The sequence below is a fragment of the Lepidochelys olivacea genome (genome assembly GCF_965140295.1).
Source record: "Lepidochelys olivacea isolate rLepOli2 genome assembly, chromosome: 7".
NCBI classification, from domain to species: Eukaryota; Metazoa; Chordata; order Testudines; family Cheloniidae; genus Lepidochelys; species Lepidochelys olivacea.
The window spans coordinates 49,224,884-49,243,232 of record NC_140417.1 but is presented as its reverse complement, the minus strand read 5'-3'; the positions used below and the strand labels follow the sequence as shown (position 1 = coordinate 49,243,232).

General features: G+C 60.4%; 1 protein-coding gene across 2 annotated transcripts in view; it reads left to right on the top strand.

The window, feature by feature from the left end:
* Positions 1–18,349, top strand: part of SEMA3F (semaphorin 3F) — a 113,251-nt gene that overhangs the window by 90,776 nt on the left and 4,126 nt on the right. For both annotated transcript variants that reach the window (XM_084634474.1, XM_084634473.1), the window contains 12 exons: positions 869–962; positions 3,795–3,914; positions 9,283–9,422; positions 9,978–10,092; positions 10,818–10,887; positions 12,408–12,552; positions 13,931–14,153; positions 16,064–16,152; positions 16,746–16,787; positions 17,304–17,461; positions 17,814–17,881; positions 18,079–18,212. In XM_084634474.1, the coding sequence (XP_084490600.1) occupies positions 869–962; positions 3,795–3,914; positions 9,283–9,422; positions 9,978–10,092; positions 10,818–10,887; positions 12,408–12,552; positions 13,931–14,153; positions 16,064–16,152; positions 16,746–16,787; positions 17,304–17,461; positions 17,814–17,881; positions 18,079–18,212 (1,398 nt within the window). The remainder of the gene's footprint in view (positions 1–868; positions 963–3,794; positions 3,915–9,282; positions 9,423–9,977; positions 10,093–10,817; positions 10,888–12,407; positions 12,553–13,930; positions 14,154–16,063; positions 16,153–16,745; positions 16,788–17,303; positions 17,462–17,813; positions 17,882–18,078; positions 18,213–18,349) is intronic.

The window sequence follows — 18,349 nt, the reverse complement described above, 5'->3', positions numbered from 1 at the left end:
GTCACTCTGTAGCTGTAATAAAATGCCGGGGCACTGACTGTCTCTGCTCTCACATGCTAAGCAGGGCCAGGCCTGGTTGATATTTGGATGGCAGATTGCCCATTAAAAATGAATGATTAGGCCCTTTTAACTTTGGGTCAGCGCCCCCAGCGTGGCTGAGGTGCCGTTGCTTAGGCGAGATGACAGAGTTGTCAGCTTGTGGCTCTTACTACTGTAATAACCCTGCATGCAATGCTACTCTGCATGGAAAGCCAGGGCAAAGGTGTGGCCAGACAGGGGCCGCTCTACCACAGATGCCCAGGCACTGACTCCAGCGAGATTAATGGTAGAGACAGAAGGACAGGTGCTGTGACGGGGCGATCGCTGAGCAACCTGGGGCTTGTGCCATTGAGAGCTTTGTCTAGGCTCAGCTGGGAAGGGAACTGGGCACTCGCAGCAGCGCTGGAGTAACAGCCCCTCACCGTTCCACCGTACCAACACATTCTGTTTCAGCTGGTGCTCCCAGGTTGCCTCCGGGATGCGCCCCAGCTGGAGTTTGGTGCCATGACAAAATTCCCCAGAGGAGAAGTGATAACCGCCGTGTCCCACTCAGATTCCTCCTCGGCAATGGGTAATTCCTTTCTGCCTCTTAACTTTGCCTCTGCAGTTCCAGTGGACCCAGCATTCTCCTTCATTGCCTACCATTCGGTATGTGCAGCATGACTGTGGGCTGCTAACAGCTGCCATGCTCCCCAGAGGGGGCTGCATTTCGCTTCTGGGTAAGGTGAGGCTTGTGAGCGCTGTGGAGTTATGAAAGTGCTTTGGGTTCCTCTGTCCTATGGAAATGGAAGGGGCGGGTGTAATGGGCTCCCTCCTATCTCTGTTCCAGGATTATATCTTCTACCTGGAGCCGGAGAAGCTGGAATCAGGGAAAGGGAAGTGTTCCTATGACCCCAAGGTGGACAGCGTCTCAGCCTTGATAAGTGAGTCCTTCTCTCTTGCGACTGCAGCACTGCAAGGTGGCCAAGGGGACCAGGGCTGCTCTGGCTGGGCCCTGCGGTGCTCCAGAGGGACACCCAGCTGGTTCTTGGCACTGATTCCAGGACCATAGATGGTCCTAGACCAAGAGGGGCAAAGGGGTATAGTGGTGTCAGCCATTGCCAAGGCACAAGACCAGGAAAGGGCCAGAGCAGCAAAGGGGAAATGCAGACAGGGCTGTTGCCTAGTCTCCATACGGGGAGATGTCTGCAGGGGTGAAGGTGGAGTAGCCAAGGCCCAGGGGGCACCAGAGCCCAAAGATCTAAGCTCGGCTGCTCGCCAGAACCACCTCAGCCAGGGCAGGAAGGTACCTGAGCCCTCCACCAAGGGACCAGGAGATTGGGAAGGTGCCCAGGCATGTCAGAACCCAGTTGTGGCCTTTAATTCATAAGCTCCGGCCCGGAGCCAGGAGGGACCTGGCTGGTTGGCTCACAGGGAATGCAGCCGCTGCAGATAACGTGTCAGTCTTGTTGAGCTACTCTGTCCTCCCTGCTGCCACCAGTTGAACCCTGGGTCACACTCTCCAGTGGTGCCACACGACCACTCTCGCTGCCCAGGGAACCTCCAGGGGAACTCAACAGCCACAGAATGCCTGCTGCCTGCTCTGGTCTCGGCTGCTGGCGAGCCCTGCCTTGTGCAGACACTGCTGCACTGCAACCCATTCGAACTTGCCACTCCAGCGAGAAGCAGCCACTTGCAGGTTACGGGGAGCTGAAACCAGGAAGTGCATGGGCTGGGGTCCAGGTTGAGGAGGAAGCTCCAGAACTCCTGTCCAGGCTTTGCCTGGGACAAGCCAGAGAGCAGAGCCCTGGGGAGCCGGCTGTTCTCTTCCCGGCCCCGGCACACACGGTTCCCCTTGCATGAACCTGGCATGGCACTCACCTGAAACAGATGCTGCTGGCCTAACACAAGGCTCCACCATGACTCCCCATTGCTCAAGGCTGGGGAAGTCTCTCCCCACGAGCTCCCATTTTGTGCCTCCCCTAGGCTGTCCCCCACCCCCTTGAACTAGCCAGCGCCACAACTGCGTGGGGGTGGCTCACAGACCCCTGCTCTCCCTCCCAGCCGCATCAGAGCAGAGCAGTGGGCCGGGGAGGGACCTGCACCAATCTGAGTTGAGTGCCAGGGCTGGTTGCATGCCAGGGAAATATTAGGTGGTTTGAGACCAACGTTAAAATGAGAGGTGATGAGAAGCTGTTTAGGACTGCAGGACGGGTGGCTGCTGGGGGGCTGCTCCCCCCTCCCTGGAGACATTAGCCTGGCGGTGTTCTGCAGCTCTGCTGAAGGTGGCTGCCCCCAAGAAAGCCAAGCAGGGATCTGAGTCCAGGGCCCAGCGGCTGTGGGGCCAGCAAACCCAGTCCGGGTGTGTGGGAGGGAAGGCAGCAGGTCGAGACACACGCAGACGGGGCACTTTGGCCCAATGTGAGGATTTGGAGGGCTGTGGCATGGCAAGAGGCCCCCGGATGCCACGGTGTTGGGTGTGGGACGAACCTAGGTAGAACAGAGTGGAAATGGGGTAGGAGAGGCTCCGAAAGCCACCGACAGATGATGGAAAAATCCCCAGGGCGTCTCTTTCCTCAACAAGGTCAGATCCAACCCCGGCGTAGGAATGGCCACAGTGAGTCAGCCCCATGTGCTAGGAGCATCTCCACCCCAACTTCCTGTCCTATTTCTGTCCCTATTCTCCCCATTCATTTCCCATTTCCTATTCCCCTCCCCCCCCCAGCTGATCAGGCGCAGCCCCGGGCACTGCTGGCGCCCTCCTGAAAGGTGCCAGGCCACAGTGCATGGCAGCCCTGGTGTCCATGGTGCTTTGCCCCTGGGGTGGCGAGGGGCAGGGATGGCTGGGATGGGGTTGCAAAGGGCGAGAGACCGAGTCGGAGCAGTGAAATAATGCGGGTCGGTATCGATGTCCTGCCGTCCCCGGGCCTGTCTGGGCAACAGCTGTGCCGGGCTCCCCCAGGAGCACTAGCCAAAGCTCTCACTTACTGCTAATCCCCCTCCCTCCCCCCGCCCCTAGGCCTTGCAGGGCCTCGGCTGCCTTTGATCCTCTCCAGGCACAGGTATTGCCTTACACGCCAGCCCCAGCACTGCTTCGTTCATTGGGGAGCAGCTGTGAAGCAGGGGGATGGCAGCCAGACCTGGGACCGTGCCCCCGCCACAGTGCCAACCGGGCACCATGTGGGAGATGGAGACCTGTCTAGGAGCTGACAAGGAGCTGCGGTCCCTCTCCCCAGAGGGGAGATGGAGTGCTCTCAGGGCTGCCCCAGGCTCTCTCCCCTGGGCTTTCTCCCCACACCCAGGGGCCCCGCGCCAGCCCATACACTCTAGGCTGAAAGGGCATTGCTCCTGGACAGCCTTTGAGACAGCTCATGAGTGGCACAAGTTGGTGACCCCGGTGTTGCAGGAGCAGCAGGTTGTGACTCCCTGTCTTTGTCCCATGGCGTGTGCCGCTCGCAGTGGACGTGGGCAGCGAGGATCTGCCAGCTCCTGGGGTGTTGTGGGCACCAGTCGTCTCCTCACTGGCTCCCATGGTGGTGTCCTGCATTCCACCCCCGGCCCCAGGATGTCCTGGCGGAGAGAGGGCATCAGCCAGGCCCCCATGCCAATCAGCACCACCACCGCCCGCAAGCTCCCCCTTTGGGCAGGGCTTGGGGGCAGGACAAAGGGTCTACATGAAGAGGGGCTGGGGGGTCCTCAGGCCCCACACGCTCCCCCTTCAGGAACTGCTCCCCCCCACACCCCAGTCTCTGCTGACCTCTGCCTCCCACCTACAGATGAGGAGCTATATGCTGGCGTCTACATTGACTTCATGGGCACGGACGCAGCCATCTTCCGCACCATGGGCAAGCAGACGGCCATGAGGACTGACCAGTACAACTCCCGCTGGCTGAACGGTGAGTCTGGGGGAGCTGCGGGTGGGGACGGGCCGGCATCATGCGTCTCCAGGACATGGGATGCTGCCCAGGGGCCTCGCGGTCTGTATAAAGCCCAGTGCCTGGCTGCCCTCTGGCCTGCCATTCCTGGAGCTTCTCTGGGGCTCATATAGCATGAGCACTGCATCCAGGATGGGGCCCACATCCCACAAGTGCCCTGGAGATCCCCACCCCCTGCAGCGTTTCAGGAGAATCTCCATGGCTTAGCCCCGGTGGAAGGCAATCGTGGCCTCGTGCCAGCTTGGCAAGGCTGTGCCATGTACATGGTGTAACGATGCTGGCTTTGGTGGGACACGACTGAGATTACCAATGCAGGACAAATTGCTTAGAGCAGGGCAGTCACAGCCCCAGGCTGGTGGTTCTCCACCTCTAAGGGAAACCAAACCAGCCAGCCAGAGAGGACTTCGGTGTCACCCCACTGGCTAACCATAAGTCACATAAACAATTTCCTTAGACACTACAGTTTCCCAGTATCACCACCAGTGCCACTTCTTATAGGGATGAATGGTGATGAAAACCAATACCCCAGTAAAAGAAAAAAGGTTCTCCTGACCCCAAAGGACCAAGCCCCAGACCCAGGTCAATATACCAGTCAGATCTTAGCCACAAATCACGCTGTTGCCAATCCTTTAGAATCTAAATTCTAAAGGTTTCTTCATAAACGAAAAAATATATAGATGAGAGCTAGAATTGGTTGAATGGAATCAATTACATACAGTAATGGCAAAGTTCTTGGTTCAGGCTTGTAGCAGTGATGGAATAAACTGCAGGTTCAAATCAAGTTTCTGGAGTACATCCACAGCTGGGGTGGGTCATTCAGTCCTTTGTTCAGAGCTTGTTCAGAGCAAGGTTCCTCCAGAAGCAGGATTAAAGACAAAGTGGAGGGATTTCCAGCACCTTTTATATACTCTGCCCTGTGGAAGGACACCCCTTTGTTCTTACTGTGGAAAATCACAGCAGCAAGATGGAATTTGGAGTCACATGGGCAAGTCACATGTCCATGCATAACTCCGTTCTTTACAGGGGCTGATGCCGTTGTTTACATGTTAGTTTGAACATTCTCCAGAAAGCTCAGATGTGGATTGGTGTCTCCCAAAGTCCATTGTCAGTTAAGTGTTTCTTGATTGGGCACTTACTGAGAATAGTCCTTTCTCAAGAAGCTGACCAATTGCTTCACTGAGGCTACTTAGAATTAAAACACATTGAGATACAAGTACATAGCCAATATTCATAACTTCAACTACAAAAATGATACACACATACAGATAGCATAATCATAACCAACAAATCATAATCTTTTAATAGACACCTCACATGACAACCTCTGTACAATATTTGCTGCAAATATATAACAGTGGTTGCAACAATGATCTATATGGTTACAGATTATGTCAATAACGTCACGCATGGGGCAGCCTCGGGGTGCAGTTTTCCCTTTGCCCGTGGTATGCCAGGCAGAGCTGGTGAAGTCACAGCCCTGGGGGCTCAGGGCAGGAGCGGGCAAGGTGCGTTTTAACCAGGGTGAAGTGAACGACAAACTTTCCTCGACTTCCCTCCAAGCCCCCAACTTCCCTTCACCCCCCCTCAGCTTTGTGCCTTCTCCCATGCCGCCCCTGTGCTGGGAGCCATCACTCTCTTCCTTCAGAGCCTGGCACCAGGGCATTTCCACCCCCCTGAGCTGCTTCCAGGGCCCCCTGGAGCCTGAGGCCTGCACATCTGCCCCCTTCTGATTCCTGCTGGCAGTTCTGCCTCTGCCAGCAGAGCCCGCGACAGTGGGCTCCTGCCGCCAACCCACTCACGGTCGGGGGCATTCATAGGCAGCAATCCCCACTCTGGGTGTGTGTCCAGCAGTAAGAGATCTTTCTGCAAAGATCCATCAATGCATGCTTGGCCCACTCCATCTTCAGCGGGCACCACAAAGGTGCTGCCTGCCTGCCTCCTTGCCAGTTTCTCAGGCACTCCCACCATGGCAAACCGCTGTGAGGGCCCCAGCAGGAATGCCGAGCCTCCTGGTTCTGGTCACAGCGGGTCTAGACATCCCAAAGGCCTCCCACGCAGCGACCTGCTGTGGAGCTGCGGCGATGCTGGTGCCAGGGGGCAGTTCTAAGGCTGGGCCCGTCTCCTTCCCTCAGCAGTTGTGTAGAACATGGATGAGCGCAGTCACTGGTCCACTGGGAGCACAGAGAGATTCCACTGCTGCTCCCCTCTGCGCCAGCCAGAACCAGGCTCTAAGTCCTTGGGTGCCCTGCTTGGGAAGCTTGTGAGCACTGGAAATACCAGAAGAGCAAATGGGATGGCCACCATCTTGGCCTGGGGACCTCCAGAGCTCAAACCAGGAGGTGCTAAAGCTTGAGCTAGAGCCCAGGCTGGGGCTGTGAAAGCCTCACCTCCTGTGGCCCATGCAACCCAGGAGGAAAACAAATCGGAAGGTTGATATCGTCCCAGGACACAGAGCAAAGCAATTGGCGTCTGGCTGCATTCTCCCCTCAGAGGCGTTGTCCTCATTGAGCAGGAGAACCTGTCAGACTGGGAAGTGGTACAGACAGGACATGGCTGCCTAAGACCAGCCGTTGCCTAGGACGGGGGTCAAAGTTTCATCCATGACATAGAAGTGCCCTGCTGAAGAAGGTTCTTACTGAAGGACCAGGCTAGTGCTGGAGCTGAGGAGGAACTCTGAAGCATCCCTGACCTGTTTTGCCAGGGCAGCCCTTCCCTGGTATAGTGATCTGAAAGTGTGAGACCTGCCCCAGGTGCATGACCTGAGACACTTGCAGATGTGCACCCAGACTCACCAAAATTCAGGCCAGTCAACCCAGTAGCTGCCAAGCCCTCATGGCTCCATCCCTGGAAAGTGGACAACCAATCAGCAGCACTATGTCCTCAGCCACCTTCAGACCTGGTAAAACCCAGAAGAAGTGGTGGCCATTTCATCAGGCAAGGACAAGAATTCCCTCCCAGCATGTGAACCTCAACGAAAGGGTCTTACCAAAGGAACAGGGAGTCCCTTGAAGACCCATGTGGGGTCTGGGGGAAGTGCCCACACAAACTCAAGTATTGCAGAGCCAAGTCCTGGAATAGAAACAGCAAAGGACAGAGAACAAATAAAACTGATAGATAGATAGATAGATAGATAGATTAGATAGATAGGGTGTGGGAATCGATAGATAAATAGATGTGTATGGGAATGGATGGGTGAGGATGGAGGGATATGTGGGTCTGGATCGATGGAAGGGTCTGTATAGAGCAGGGGTGGGCAAACTTTTTGGCCTGAGGGCCACATTGGTTTTCCAAAATTGTATGGAGGGACGGTTAGAGGAGGCTGTGTCTTCCCAACCAGCCAGACGTGGCCAGGCCCCAGCCTCCTATCCGACCCCCCACACCCCTGCTTCTCGCCCCCTGACGGCTCCCCTGGGACTTCTATCCCATCCACCACCCCCTGCTCCCTGTCCCCTGACCACCCCCGGACCCCTCACCCCTGACTGCCCCCTGCCGCCCCATCCAACCCCCCCCATTCCTGACTTGCCCCCCGGAACCCCTGCCCCATCCAACCACCCCTTCTCCTTGTCCCCTGAGTGCCCCCAGAACCCCTGCCCCTGACTGCCCCCCACCACCCCATCCAACCCTCCCTCTCCTTCCTGACTGTCCCCCCAGGACCCCTGCCCCATCCAACCCCCCTGTTCCCCGCCCTCTGACAGCCCCGTCCCCTATCCACACCCCCACCCCCTGACCACCCCCCCAACTTCCCTGCCCTCTATCCAACCCCCTCTGCTCCCTGCCCTCTTACCATGCTGCCTGGAGCACCAGTGGCTGGTGGGGCTGCAGCCGCGCCGGCCAGAGCACCAGGTCAGGACGCAGCTTTGCAACTGCACTGCGCACGCTGAGGCTGTGGGGGAGGGGGAACAGCAGGGGAGGGGCTGGGGGCAAGCCGGGGAGGGGCTCAGGGACCGGGCAGGAGGGTCCTGCGGGTTGGATGTGGCCCACTGGCCTTTGTTTGCCCACCTCTGGTATAGAGGGATAGATGGTTCTGCATGGGAATAGTTGGATGGGTCTGAATGGGAATGGGGTGTCAACCCCATCATCTGCAATAACCAATCCAGAACATTTCTCTCCTGCTCTCCCTCCCTTCTCTGCTGCAGCAGAGGGAGATCCCTGGTGGAAAGTATGCCTGGCCTTCTCCCAGTAGCACCTGCAACTGTGACAAAGCAGCAGTGACAGCTGAGTAAACTGAAGTTGGAGCGATCATATTATACCTCTGGGCACAGTAGCTGCAATTGAGAAGGCAGAGCTGTCACCATGGGCTTGGAGGCATATTGATTGATGATGGACAGAGATTCTAGCAGGAACAGCACAGACTTCCAGCTGCCAAACAGTTTCCATTCAAACTTCCTGCTTCCAGTTGCTCGAAAATTGCTGGAGCTTCGGGGCTGAAATTTCCCAAGCGTGGGCTCCTTCGTGTGAATTGATATCCAAACGTTTGAGCAAAACACTGTCAAGCCATTTTGGAGTCCAAGGAGAGTTGGGAGCCGAGGGGGGATACATTTTTCTCATTATTAAGAAAAAAAATCATCGGACTTTTGTACAGCACCTTGAGCACTGGCACAAGTGGGGGTAGGCCACTGACATATGGTATGAGACATGCCAGTGAGAATGCATGGGCATCAGTCTGCATTATGGCCTCAGTGAAACATGCATGCCAGATGGTTAACCATGGTCACCCTAACCACAGTCAATGCTCCTGTCAGAGTCAGTGGCAAAAGTCCCCCTGGCTTCCATGGGATTGGTCACAGGATATGTTGTTGCTGCAGTTAGCCTGGGGGCTTGGCAGCTAGGTCTGAGCAGCCAGGTTAGCTTCGTCTGGGTCTGAGCGTCCCCACTGCAAGGCCCAAGCTGTGCTATGGTGTCTTCACTCACCCGTGTGCTTGCAGCAAATCCCACAGTTATTTGTGCTGTGGAGTCCTTCCTGGTCATTTGCAGGAGAACTTGTCTATCCTTTGGGAGGACTTGTGGGAAGGCCCTGGAGGCTTCTGGCTAGGAGTGCATTCCCCCAAAAGACAGGGAGTTCTCTAGATAACTAGTTCCACTTTATGGGCTTTATTGCTAGCTAAAAACTTAGGATATTACATTAAAAACTGTTAAGAGAAAACTCAGGTTGCCTTGCTGAGCATTCCAAAGCCACAGAACCTTAACTGCCCTGTGTGTGGGTATTGCCATAGGGTGTTTCTTGACAAATTCACATGTTGTTTTGCCAGCCGGGGGGGCAGCGGTGCCACGTACTGGCCTCTCAGTAGATTGCAGGGCAGGCTCACAGCGCTGGCATTTCTGGTTGCAGACCCGGCGTTTGTTCACGCCCAGCTCATCCCAGACAGCGCCGAAAGGAATGACGACAAGCTTTACTTCTTCTTCCGGGAGAAATCAGCTGATGCCCCACAAAGCCCTGCTGTCTACTCCCGCATCGGGCGCATCTGCTTGGTATGTACCTGGCTCCCCACGGCACCTCCTGCTGGGAATGGCTGGGAGCTCCCCCCACAGACAGAGTTCCTGCTCCATTCTCTACAGTGCCCCCAGCTGGGCCTGGAATACCAGCAGTGTCCCCCACAGATTGAGCTCCTGCAGGGAAAAGATGGGATTTGAATAGAGTAGCTGGGGACCAGCAGTGTCCCCACACAGCCAGCGCTCCTGCCCCCTCCCCACAGTGCCCCCTGCTGGGAGAGGCTGGGGCTGGAATACGGGGTTGCCCCCCACAGCAAGCATCCCCTGTCCCACTCCCCACAGTGTCCACTCCTGGGAGAGGCTCGGGCTGGAGCAGCTGGGAGCTCCCCCACAACCAATGCCCCCTGTCCCACTCCCCACAGCACCCCCTGCTGGGGGAAGCTGGGGCTGGAGTAGTTGGGGAACCCCCAACAGCCAGCACTCTTGCCCCTCCCCACAGCGCCCCCTGCTGGGAAGCCCAAGCTAGGAGGACGAGCCTAGCTCACATTCTGGTTGCCCAGGTGCCTGAGGATGGTATTTTCCCCCCTGGTTTAGAATGACGACGGAGGTCACTGCTGCCTTGTCAATAAATGGAGCACGTTCCTGAAAGCCCGGCTCATCTGCTCCGTTCCAGGGCCTGACGGGATCGAAACGCACTTCGATGAGCTCCGTAAGGGCCGGTGGGCAGGGGGCACGCCGGGCAACGAGGTGTCTGGGTGGGGCAGCGGCTGACCACAGACCCCAGAGGTGGTAGCAGACAGAACCTCTGTGCTGCCCGAGTAGTCACTGCAGGCTGCAGCGTCTCTGAGCAGGGGCATCGCTTGTGGCAGGGCAGCGCCACATCTAGGTCCCCAGCGCCTCCTGGGGAGCTCACAGGGGCCTTCCTACCCAGCCAGGAGCCTCTCTGGAGGCTCCCAGTGAAGTTGCTCTCGGCAGAGGCTGGGAGGCAGCGCAGTCCCCAGCAGCTTGTCAGCGCCTGCCGTGGCACGTGATGGATGGGCTGCACCCGGGAGCAGGACGCGCCATCCCATTGCCAGCTGGTTCCCTGCGCTTTGCTTGCCTAGATCAGAGGCTCCCCTGGTTCCTGAGGGGCACTGTCCCCAGCCTGCATCTTTCCCACTGGTGCACGCCCTGCAGCCAAAGCATCCCCTATGCGACAGTGCCCTGGGCGAAGCCAGATGTTCCCCCCACAGCCAGCACTCCTGCCCTGGTCCCCACAGCAGCCTCTCCCCTGATGGGAGAGACTGGAGTAGCTGGGAGCCCCCCGACAGGCAGCGCTTCTGCCACGCTCCCTGCAACGCCCCCTGTTCTCTCTCCATCTGCCCTGTGTCCCCCAATCCCTGCAGAGCTCTGGGGCGTCTCCCTGGCTGTTGATGCTTTCTCTTCTCCCCTCAGAGGACGTGTTCATCCAGCAGACCCAGGACGTGAAGAACCCCATCATCTACGCCGTGTTCGCTGCCTCTGGGTGAGCCCACTGGGAGGGGTTGGGGATGGGTCTCCGTGGGGACCAAGCTGGGTGCAGCCCCTGCTGAGTGAGTGCATCCCCATGGGAGTGGAGGGGGGAGCACTGCAGCAGGCCCTGAAGCCCAAGGATGACATGGAGGGGTTTCTGGGGGGAGGGGAGTAGATATCGGAGGTATCACACTCGGGGGCAAACCCTCCTGGTGCAGGGCACGCTGGTCAGGCTTGTCCCACCACAGGCAGAGGGTTCTGGTTCAGGCCTGTCCTAGCACAAGCAGAGAGGGTTCGGGGTCAGGCCTGTTCCAGCACGGGGCAAAGAGGTTTCTGAGTCAGTCCTGGCACAGGCAGAGAGGGTTTGGGGTCAGGCCCATGCCAGCACTGGCAGAGAGGGTTCTGGCTCAGGCCTGTCCCAGCATGGGCAGAAAGGGTTCAGAGTCAGGCCCGTCCCATCGCTGGCAGGGAGGATTCAGGGTCAGGTCCCCCCAGGTGATAGCAGTGCCCCGTTGGGCCCTGTTCCCCACTCCCCCTGGCAACCCCCACCTCCCTACCAGCATGGCCTTCCGTTGCACCATCTTAGCTCAGGCAGGAGGGGCTCCATGGCCTGAGACTCCCTCTTTTCTGCCTGCACCAGGCCCAGGAGTGGGGATCCCTCTCGGCTTCCCTCCCCAACCTTGGGAACCCCGCAGGGCCGGGTGCTGGCCTGGGCAACGTTGGGCTCTGCCCCATCTTGGCATGGGCCTGGGGCTGGCACTCCCTATCTAGCCACATGCTCCCCGGGGCTTCGTGGGCGCAAAGGGGTCTCTTTCCTCCCACAGAAGCCTACCCCACCCATCCAGCTGATCACTGAAGGGGGGCAGGGGTGTCGGGGGGGTCTTGCACTACCCCAGAGGAGGGGATCCCAGCCCGACTGGGGATTCACCCAATGTCACCCAGAGCCCCGGAAAGGATCACTCCCACCCTCGGCAGGGAGTCACACACTAGTTCACAGATGGGGAAACTGAGGTACAGAGAGGCTAGCGACTGGCTCAGGGTCACACCGCAGTCCTGCGGCAGAGCCTGGCATGTAACCCAGGAATCATGGCGCCCAGGCTGGTGCAGTAAGCATGCGGACAGCCTTGCGGTGTGCCAGCTGGCGTCACTGAGTCAGTCCTAGCTGGAGAGGTCATGCTGGGCAGCCACTGAGGACCTTGATCCCTCCGGATCTGCCTCTGCAGAGATCCAGGATCACAGGCATCTGGGTGGCGCTGTTTGCTGGACATGTCCGGGCATCGCTGTGCCATCACCTTCACAGCCAGTGGTGCCCGGACACCCCCATGCCAGGCTAGGATCCTGGCACCCTGGGAACAGGCCCCTCACATACGTTTGGGATGAGCGTTTCTGGATCCCACATGAGCAGAGCTCAAGGTGCTGTCCCAATACAACTGGGCAGGGTCCCTGCCAGGCAGGGCAGGGCGGGGCATGGGTTCAGGGTGGGTCTGACAGAGGTGCCCCCTGGGGATAACGTGATGCTCCCCCGCACCTCAGGTCCGTGTTCAAAGGCTCCGCCGTGTGCGTGTACTCCATGGCTGACATACGCATGGTCTTCAATGGGCCCTTCGCCCACAAGGAGGGACCCAACTACCAGTGGATGCCATACACAGGCAAGATGCCCTATCCGCGCCCAGGCACTGTAAGTAAATCGGGGCCTCCTGCCAGAGCACCCAACCAGGACAGGCAGTAGGGGAGCGGGGGTCCTCTGGGGATGGCTGCAGTGATGGGCACCGGAGGTGTGGGGCCAGGGGCACAATCACAGAGTGCCCGCCAGTTTGTGTGTGTCTGGGCATGGACCGCCCCTGTGCAGAGACTCTGATGCTTCCTCACCAGGAGTTCTGGGACCTGCCTCACTAAAGGGCCTAGAGCGACTCCCCCGGTGTCTCCCAGGAGAGCCAGGGGGTGGCAGACAGGCTGTGGCCATGAAGGGATGCACCTTCCCAGGGCTGGGGGGCTGGGCAGGGGGATGAGGGAAGGGCCACGAGATAGTGCACTCAGTGCCAAGGGAGTGGGGCTGGCACTGCCCAGCCCTGTGGGGAGCTGGCTGGCTCCAGGCCTGGCCATGGCCTGTAGAGCCTTTCACCACTGCCTGGGCTCCACCTAGCCTAGCCTGGCTTGGGATCAGCCCCCTGTCAGCCTAGTGCTGGGTGGGCTGGGGTCCCCTACCGGGGCCCCCCCCACTCTGAACACCCTCAAGCCCCTCTTCCCAGCAGAGAGGCCAGGGACTGAGAGGGGCCCAGGGAATTGGGCAAAGGGCACTTTGGCCCTGTGGCTGCCTGGCCACCTGCTGTGAGGAGAGGGCATCCTTGTGTGGGGTGCTCAGCCCAGTGCTGGCCCCATGCTGGCCTTGTGCCAGGGCTCTGCCAGCCCCTGCACCAATGGCACGCAGCCTGCTCTGCCAGGACAGAGGCTCCCCCATACCACAACCTCCGGCCTGGGCAGAGGCAGGGGCAGGGCACAGGGGCAGCATGGTGGGGAACGAAGGAGTCAGAGGCTCCCCACAAAGGGGGCACACATGAGATGGTTGCTTTGGGTCGGGGTCTCATGGCACCTGATGCTGGCTGCAGGATGGGTGCGCCAATGCCTTCAGGAAGGGAGAGGTGGGCAGAACAATGCCCAGGGGCATGAGCTGTCATGCAGGATGGGTGGGGTGGGGGCCATGCCCTGGGGGCATAGGGGGGCCGTGCCATGTGGTGGGGTGCGGGGGCTGTGCATAGGGAGGCAGGCCATGCTTTGGGGTGGGGGGCTGTACATTGGGAGGCTGGCCATGCTTTGGGGTGGGGGGGCTGTGCATCGGGAGGCGGGCCTTGCGGTGCGGCAGAGGGACCATGCCTCAAGGGACTGGGCGGAGGCGGTGTCATGGGGTGGGGCGGGGGGAAGCCAGGCCATGGGGTGGGGCTTGGGGAAGCCAGGCCACTGGGTGTGGGGAGCGGGGGACAGGTCGTGGGGTGGGGAGCCGGGGGAGGCCGGGCTGTGGTTGAGAGGAGGGAGGTCAGCCTGCCCGCTCTGTGTTTCAGTGCCCGGGAGGCACCTTCACCCCTTCCATGAAGTCGACCAAGGATTACCCAGACGAGGTGATCAACTTCATGCGCACGCACCCGCTGATGTACCATGCCGTGTACCCCGTGCACCGCCAGCCGCTGGTCGTGCGCAGCAACGTGCACTACAAGTTCACCACCGTGGCCGTGGACCAGGTGGACGCAGCCGACGGGCGCTATGAGGTGCTTTTCCTGGGCACAGGTACCCGCAGACGTGCGCTGGAGACACACAAGCCATGTGGGAGGGCACACTGCCTGGCACTGGGCATGGCAGGGAGCTTAGTCCTGCTCTGGGCCGACTCGCCAGGTCAGCGTTGCCAGGGCTGCCCTGCCGCGCTCTCCCCGTCAGACGTGCCTGGCCACTGCGAGAGCTGACGATCAGCTCGTTGACAGGGGAGCCTGGCAGAGAATTCCATCTGGAGTCCCCCCACCCAGGGGCTGCCCCAGAGCCTGTTCCGGGGGTGCGGCAATCCAGGCCAGGCTGTGTATTCAGGATGAATGGAGTGGGTGCCCAGTGGTGACTCCAGCCTGGCACAGAGCCGGGGAGGGTGTGGGGATCTGGAGGTGAGTGTTCGGCCCCCCCAGGCTCCTGGCGTGAACAATGCCCAGGGGCATGAGCTGTCCTGCAGGATGCATGGGGAACGTGGTGCCCTCAGCAGGGACTCAGCCACCAGAACTGGGCCGCACCAAGCAGGGCTGTAGGTGGGGCAGGGTCTGCACTGGCTGTTGGTTCCTCACCCCTCATGGAGGGATTGCGCCAGGCTGACGCCCTGGGCAGATCCCAGCCCACCCTGTGCTGGGCAGCTTGGCGCTTGCTGGACCACGTGGGTCTGGGTCATCTGGGGCCGTGGGGGCAGGGTCTGTGCCAGGCCCCCAGGGAGCCAGCCTAGGAGGCAGGGGGCTTGTTTAACTGGGGGGCTCGTGACAGAGCGGCCAGCGCTGCCTCGGCCCCTCTCAGGGAGCCGTGCCCTTGGCTGCCAGCCGACCCGGGGAGCCCAGCCGGCGCCACCACACAGGTGGCAGGGAATGCTAACGACCCAGAAAGATCCCATTTGCTAACGAATGCGCTGCCTCCTGGCCAGCTGTTCACTCAGCCGCCCCTGCACACGGCAGCCTGGCCAAATCCTCCCAACACCTGTCCCGCCCATCAGGGAATTTCCTCCCTGCCCCAGCATCAGTGTAACGAATCGCCAGAACTCAGCTGTTCCTTCCCCCGGGGGTAGGGGCTGCAGCAGCCTGTGGGATGGCGTAGGGGGTTCAGGCTGGTTCCCGGATGGAGATGACTGCGCCAACGGCACTTGATGGTAGTGAGGCGCTCCCACACCAGTGCCCCTGCCCTGCCAAGGGTGGGGTGCCCAGCAGGATGTGGGGGAGGGGACAGGGCTTCCCCATCGCTGCCTGGGCAGCCCTGCCTGCGAGCCAGCTCTCCCCAGGCCCAGGATCAGAGTCCCAGACCAGCATCAGAGTCCCAGACCAGCCTCGCTCTGCGTTGCGCAGCTACGTTCTGTTCATCCGCCGCTGCACTGCCCCCCAGAGGCAACTGGTTTGAGTGACGGGAGTTGGCCTGTCCCACCCCCAGTCAGTGGCATGTGCTGTGAAGTGCTGGGCGACCCGCGGGTGAGGGGCCAGCCGGTGCCATGTGCGTGTGTTCGTTGGAGCAGCATGTTCTGCAGCGCCCCATGTGCACGGGGCCCATCGCGGGGGCCCACACCGAAATCAGAGCAGACGCCGGCAGCTTTGTGAGTTCCTCCTGCTGGTGCTGCCTGCAGGGCCCCCCGCCTCTCCCTGGCACTCCAGCGGAGGCTTCGCCTCAGAGATCCCCAGCCAGGCGCAGCGGCTGCTGGAGAGATCCAAGCACCTGAGGCGGCACTGGGCAGCTGGATCCCCCTGAGGAAGATGAAGCCGTGACTCTGGGGTTCAGTCCAGGCCCTGGAGTCCTGTGCTGGCTAAAAGCCTCGTGCTGATCCAGCCTCAGCGTGTTTATAAAGCTGTGATGGCGGGGTGGCCTCTCCCTTCCCACGCCATCCTCATCGGCATGGTCCCGCGCCCCAGGCTGTGGCAGGGCAGAAGGGTCCATCCCGCATGGCACTGAGTGCTGGCTGTGCCTTGCAGATCGCGGCACAGTCCAAAAGGTGATCGTCCTCCCCAAGGACGACTTGGAGACCGAGGAGCTGATGCTGGAGGAGGTGGAAGTGTTCAAGGTAACGTCTCCTGGTTCTGCGTGCATTGCACTCTCAGGCCTTGCTGTGCCCCCCCCCCGCCCCCCTGCCATGGCCTGGGACAGTTCTCCCTCCCTCACCCCCAGCATCAGGGAACCTCCCTTTCTCCTAGGCAATGTAGCGGCAATGTGCAGCAGGCTACCACTGCAGCTTCATCTGCGGCTTCCCAGCAGGCACCTGGGCCCTGATCCAGCACTTGCTGGTGTCAGTTGGGGGTGTCACGGGGCCCCGTCAGCTGCTATGAGGTGCCCAGTCCCATGGGCTCTGACCTCCGGCATGGTCAGTGGCAGGAGGTGAGCACGCCATTCGGCGGGCTCCACAGAAAGTATGAGAGCCCTGCTACTGCAGCTTGCTGAGGGAGCGCTCCAGTAGATCATGTGCCAGCAGCCTGTTCCCGGCGCTAAGGAGCCGGGGTTGGAGCCCTGGCTCCCTGGGGCATGTGTGACTGCTCCAGGGAGAGGGTTTGGTGCCAATGAATTTGTTTCTGACTCTGTCTCAGCCCTTTGCTCCCTGTGATCAGGAGCAGCTCCGAGGGGGCTGAATGACCCAGACTAACCGCCGTGCTCTCATTCCAGGTTCCAGCCCCCATCAAGACCATGACCATCTCCTCCAAGAGGGTAAGCCAGTGGTGCGCTGCAGGGAATGGGGTCCTCACGGGTGTCGCCCACCTGGTGCAGATGCCAGCCCAGCCACGGCACTCCCGCCTGCTGAGGAGGGATGGAGATTCCACGTGTTCCTAGCTGGACAGGGACTTTCCGAGCGTCCCCAGGGGCTTCCACCTTCATTCGCGTAGCACGGCCCGTGGGCTCAGATGGGCTCTGTCGTTAACTCGTGGGGCGGGCGTGGAAAGGGTCACTCAGAGATCTGAATGCCCAGCCCCGCTTGCGGAAGCACCAGGGGGCCGGCTCGGCGGGCGATGCACAGGGCGTACCAGAAACCCGCTTGCTCTGCCTCAGCCAGCCCCGGGGAGAGGGGATCTGCTGGGAGGGTGCAGTTCCCGGCCATTTCCGGACAAGCGCCGCGCTCTCAGAGAGGCAGCCCCTCCTCGTTCCCAGCTGGTGGGTTTGGCACCTGGGACAGTGCAGGGTCTGCCGCAAGGGGGCATCTCACCACGTCCCCTTTGCCCCCCACAGCAACAGCTGTACGTGGCCTCGGCCATAGGCGTGACCCACCTGGCCCTGCACCGCTGTGACGTGTACGGGGAGGCCTGTGCCGACTGCTGCCTGGCCAGGGACCCCTACTGCGCGTGGGACGGCAAGGCCTGCTCCCGCTACTCAGCATCCTCCAAGAGGTAGGGGCCAGCCGCACTGCAGGGGCGGTTGTACCAGGGCCCAGCACAGGGCCAAGCAGTGCTAGAGGGAGGGGCTTTTATACGGGGGGACCCTGAGCCCTGCATGCGTTCTCGTACTCACTGGCTGGGTTTGCCAACAGGGCGCTGGGAGACAGCGTGGGGGGGCAGGGGACTCTGTATCTTCGATGAGAGGCAGGATTGGGGCTTAGCCCCAATCCCCGCGGTACGTGGAGGGGGGTGACCGAGCCCCGCACACTGCAGCCGAACTCCACCCACGGGGCTGCCCCAGGTGGTTGGGGACACCCTGCGACTGTGAGCAATTTTCCATCTGTGCCTTCTCCCCCTCCCACAGGCGGAGCAGGCGCCAGGATGTCCGACACGGCAACCCCATCCGCCAGTGCCGGGGCTACAACTCCAATGGTGAGTAGGGCCAGCTGGCCACCCTGCCCCTCCTCACACACACGGCGGGTACGTCTGGGACACGAGGGATGGAGAAAGACAGCGAGATGTGGAATATGTAGATTAGATGTCCTCTCCTAACTCTCTGGGTTGGGTCGGGTTCGCAGCGTTGTGCTTATTCCATTGTCCGACCCCCCGTCTCCTCTGCCCCACTCCAGCCAACAAGAACACGGTGGAGGCTGTCCAGTACGGGGTGGAGGGCAGCACAGCCTTCCTGGAGTGCCAGCCCCGCTCCCCGCAGGCCACCGTCAAGTGGCTGCTCCAGAAGGACAACAGTGACCGGCGGAAAGAGGTAGGAGGGTGCGGCGCTGGGGGGTGCCTGGAGGGAAAGGCCCTGCAGCCCACTGCCTGCTGTCTGGGGTGGGGGGCCAGGCTGGCATAGCGGGGGGCTGCAGGTTGGGACTGAGGCAGTGGGGGAGGCTTGCATGG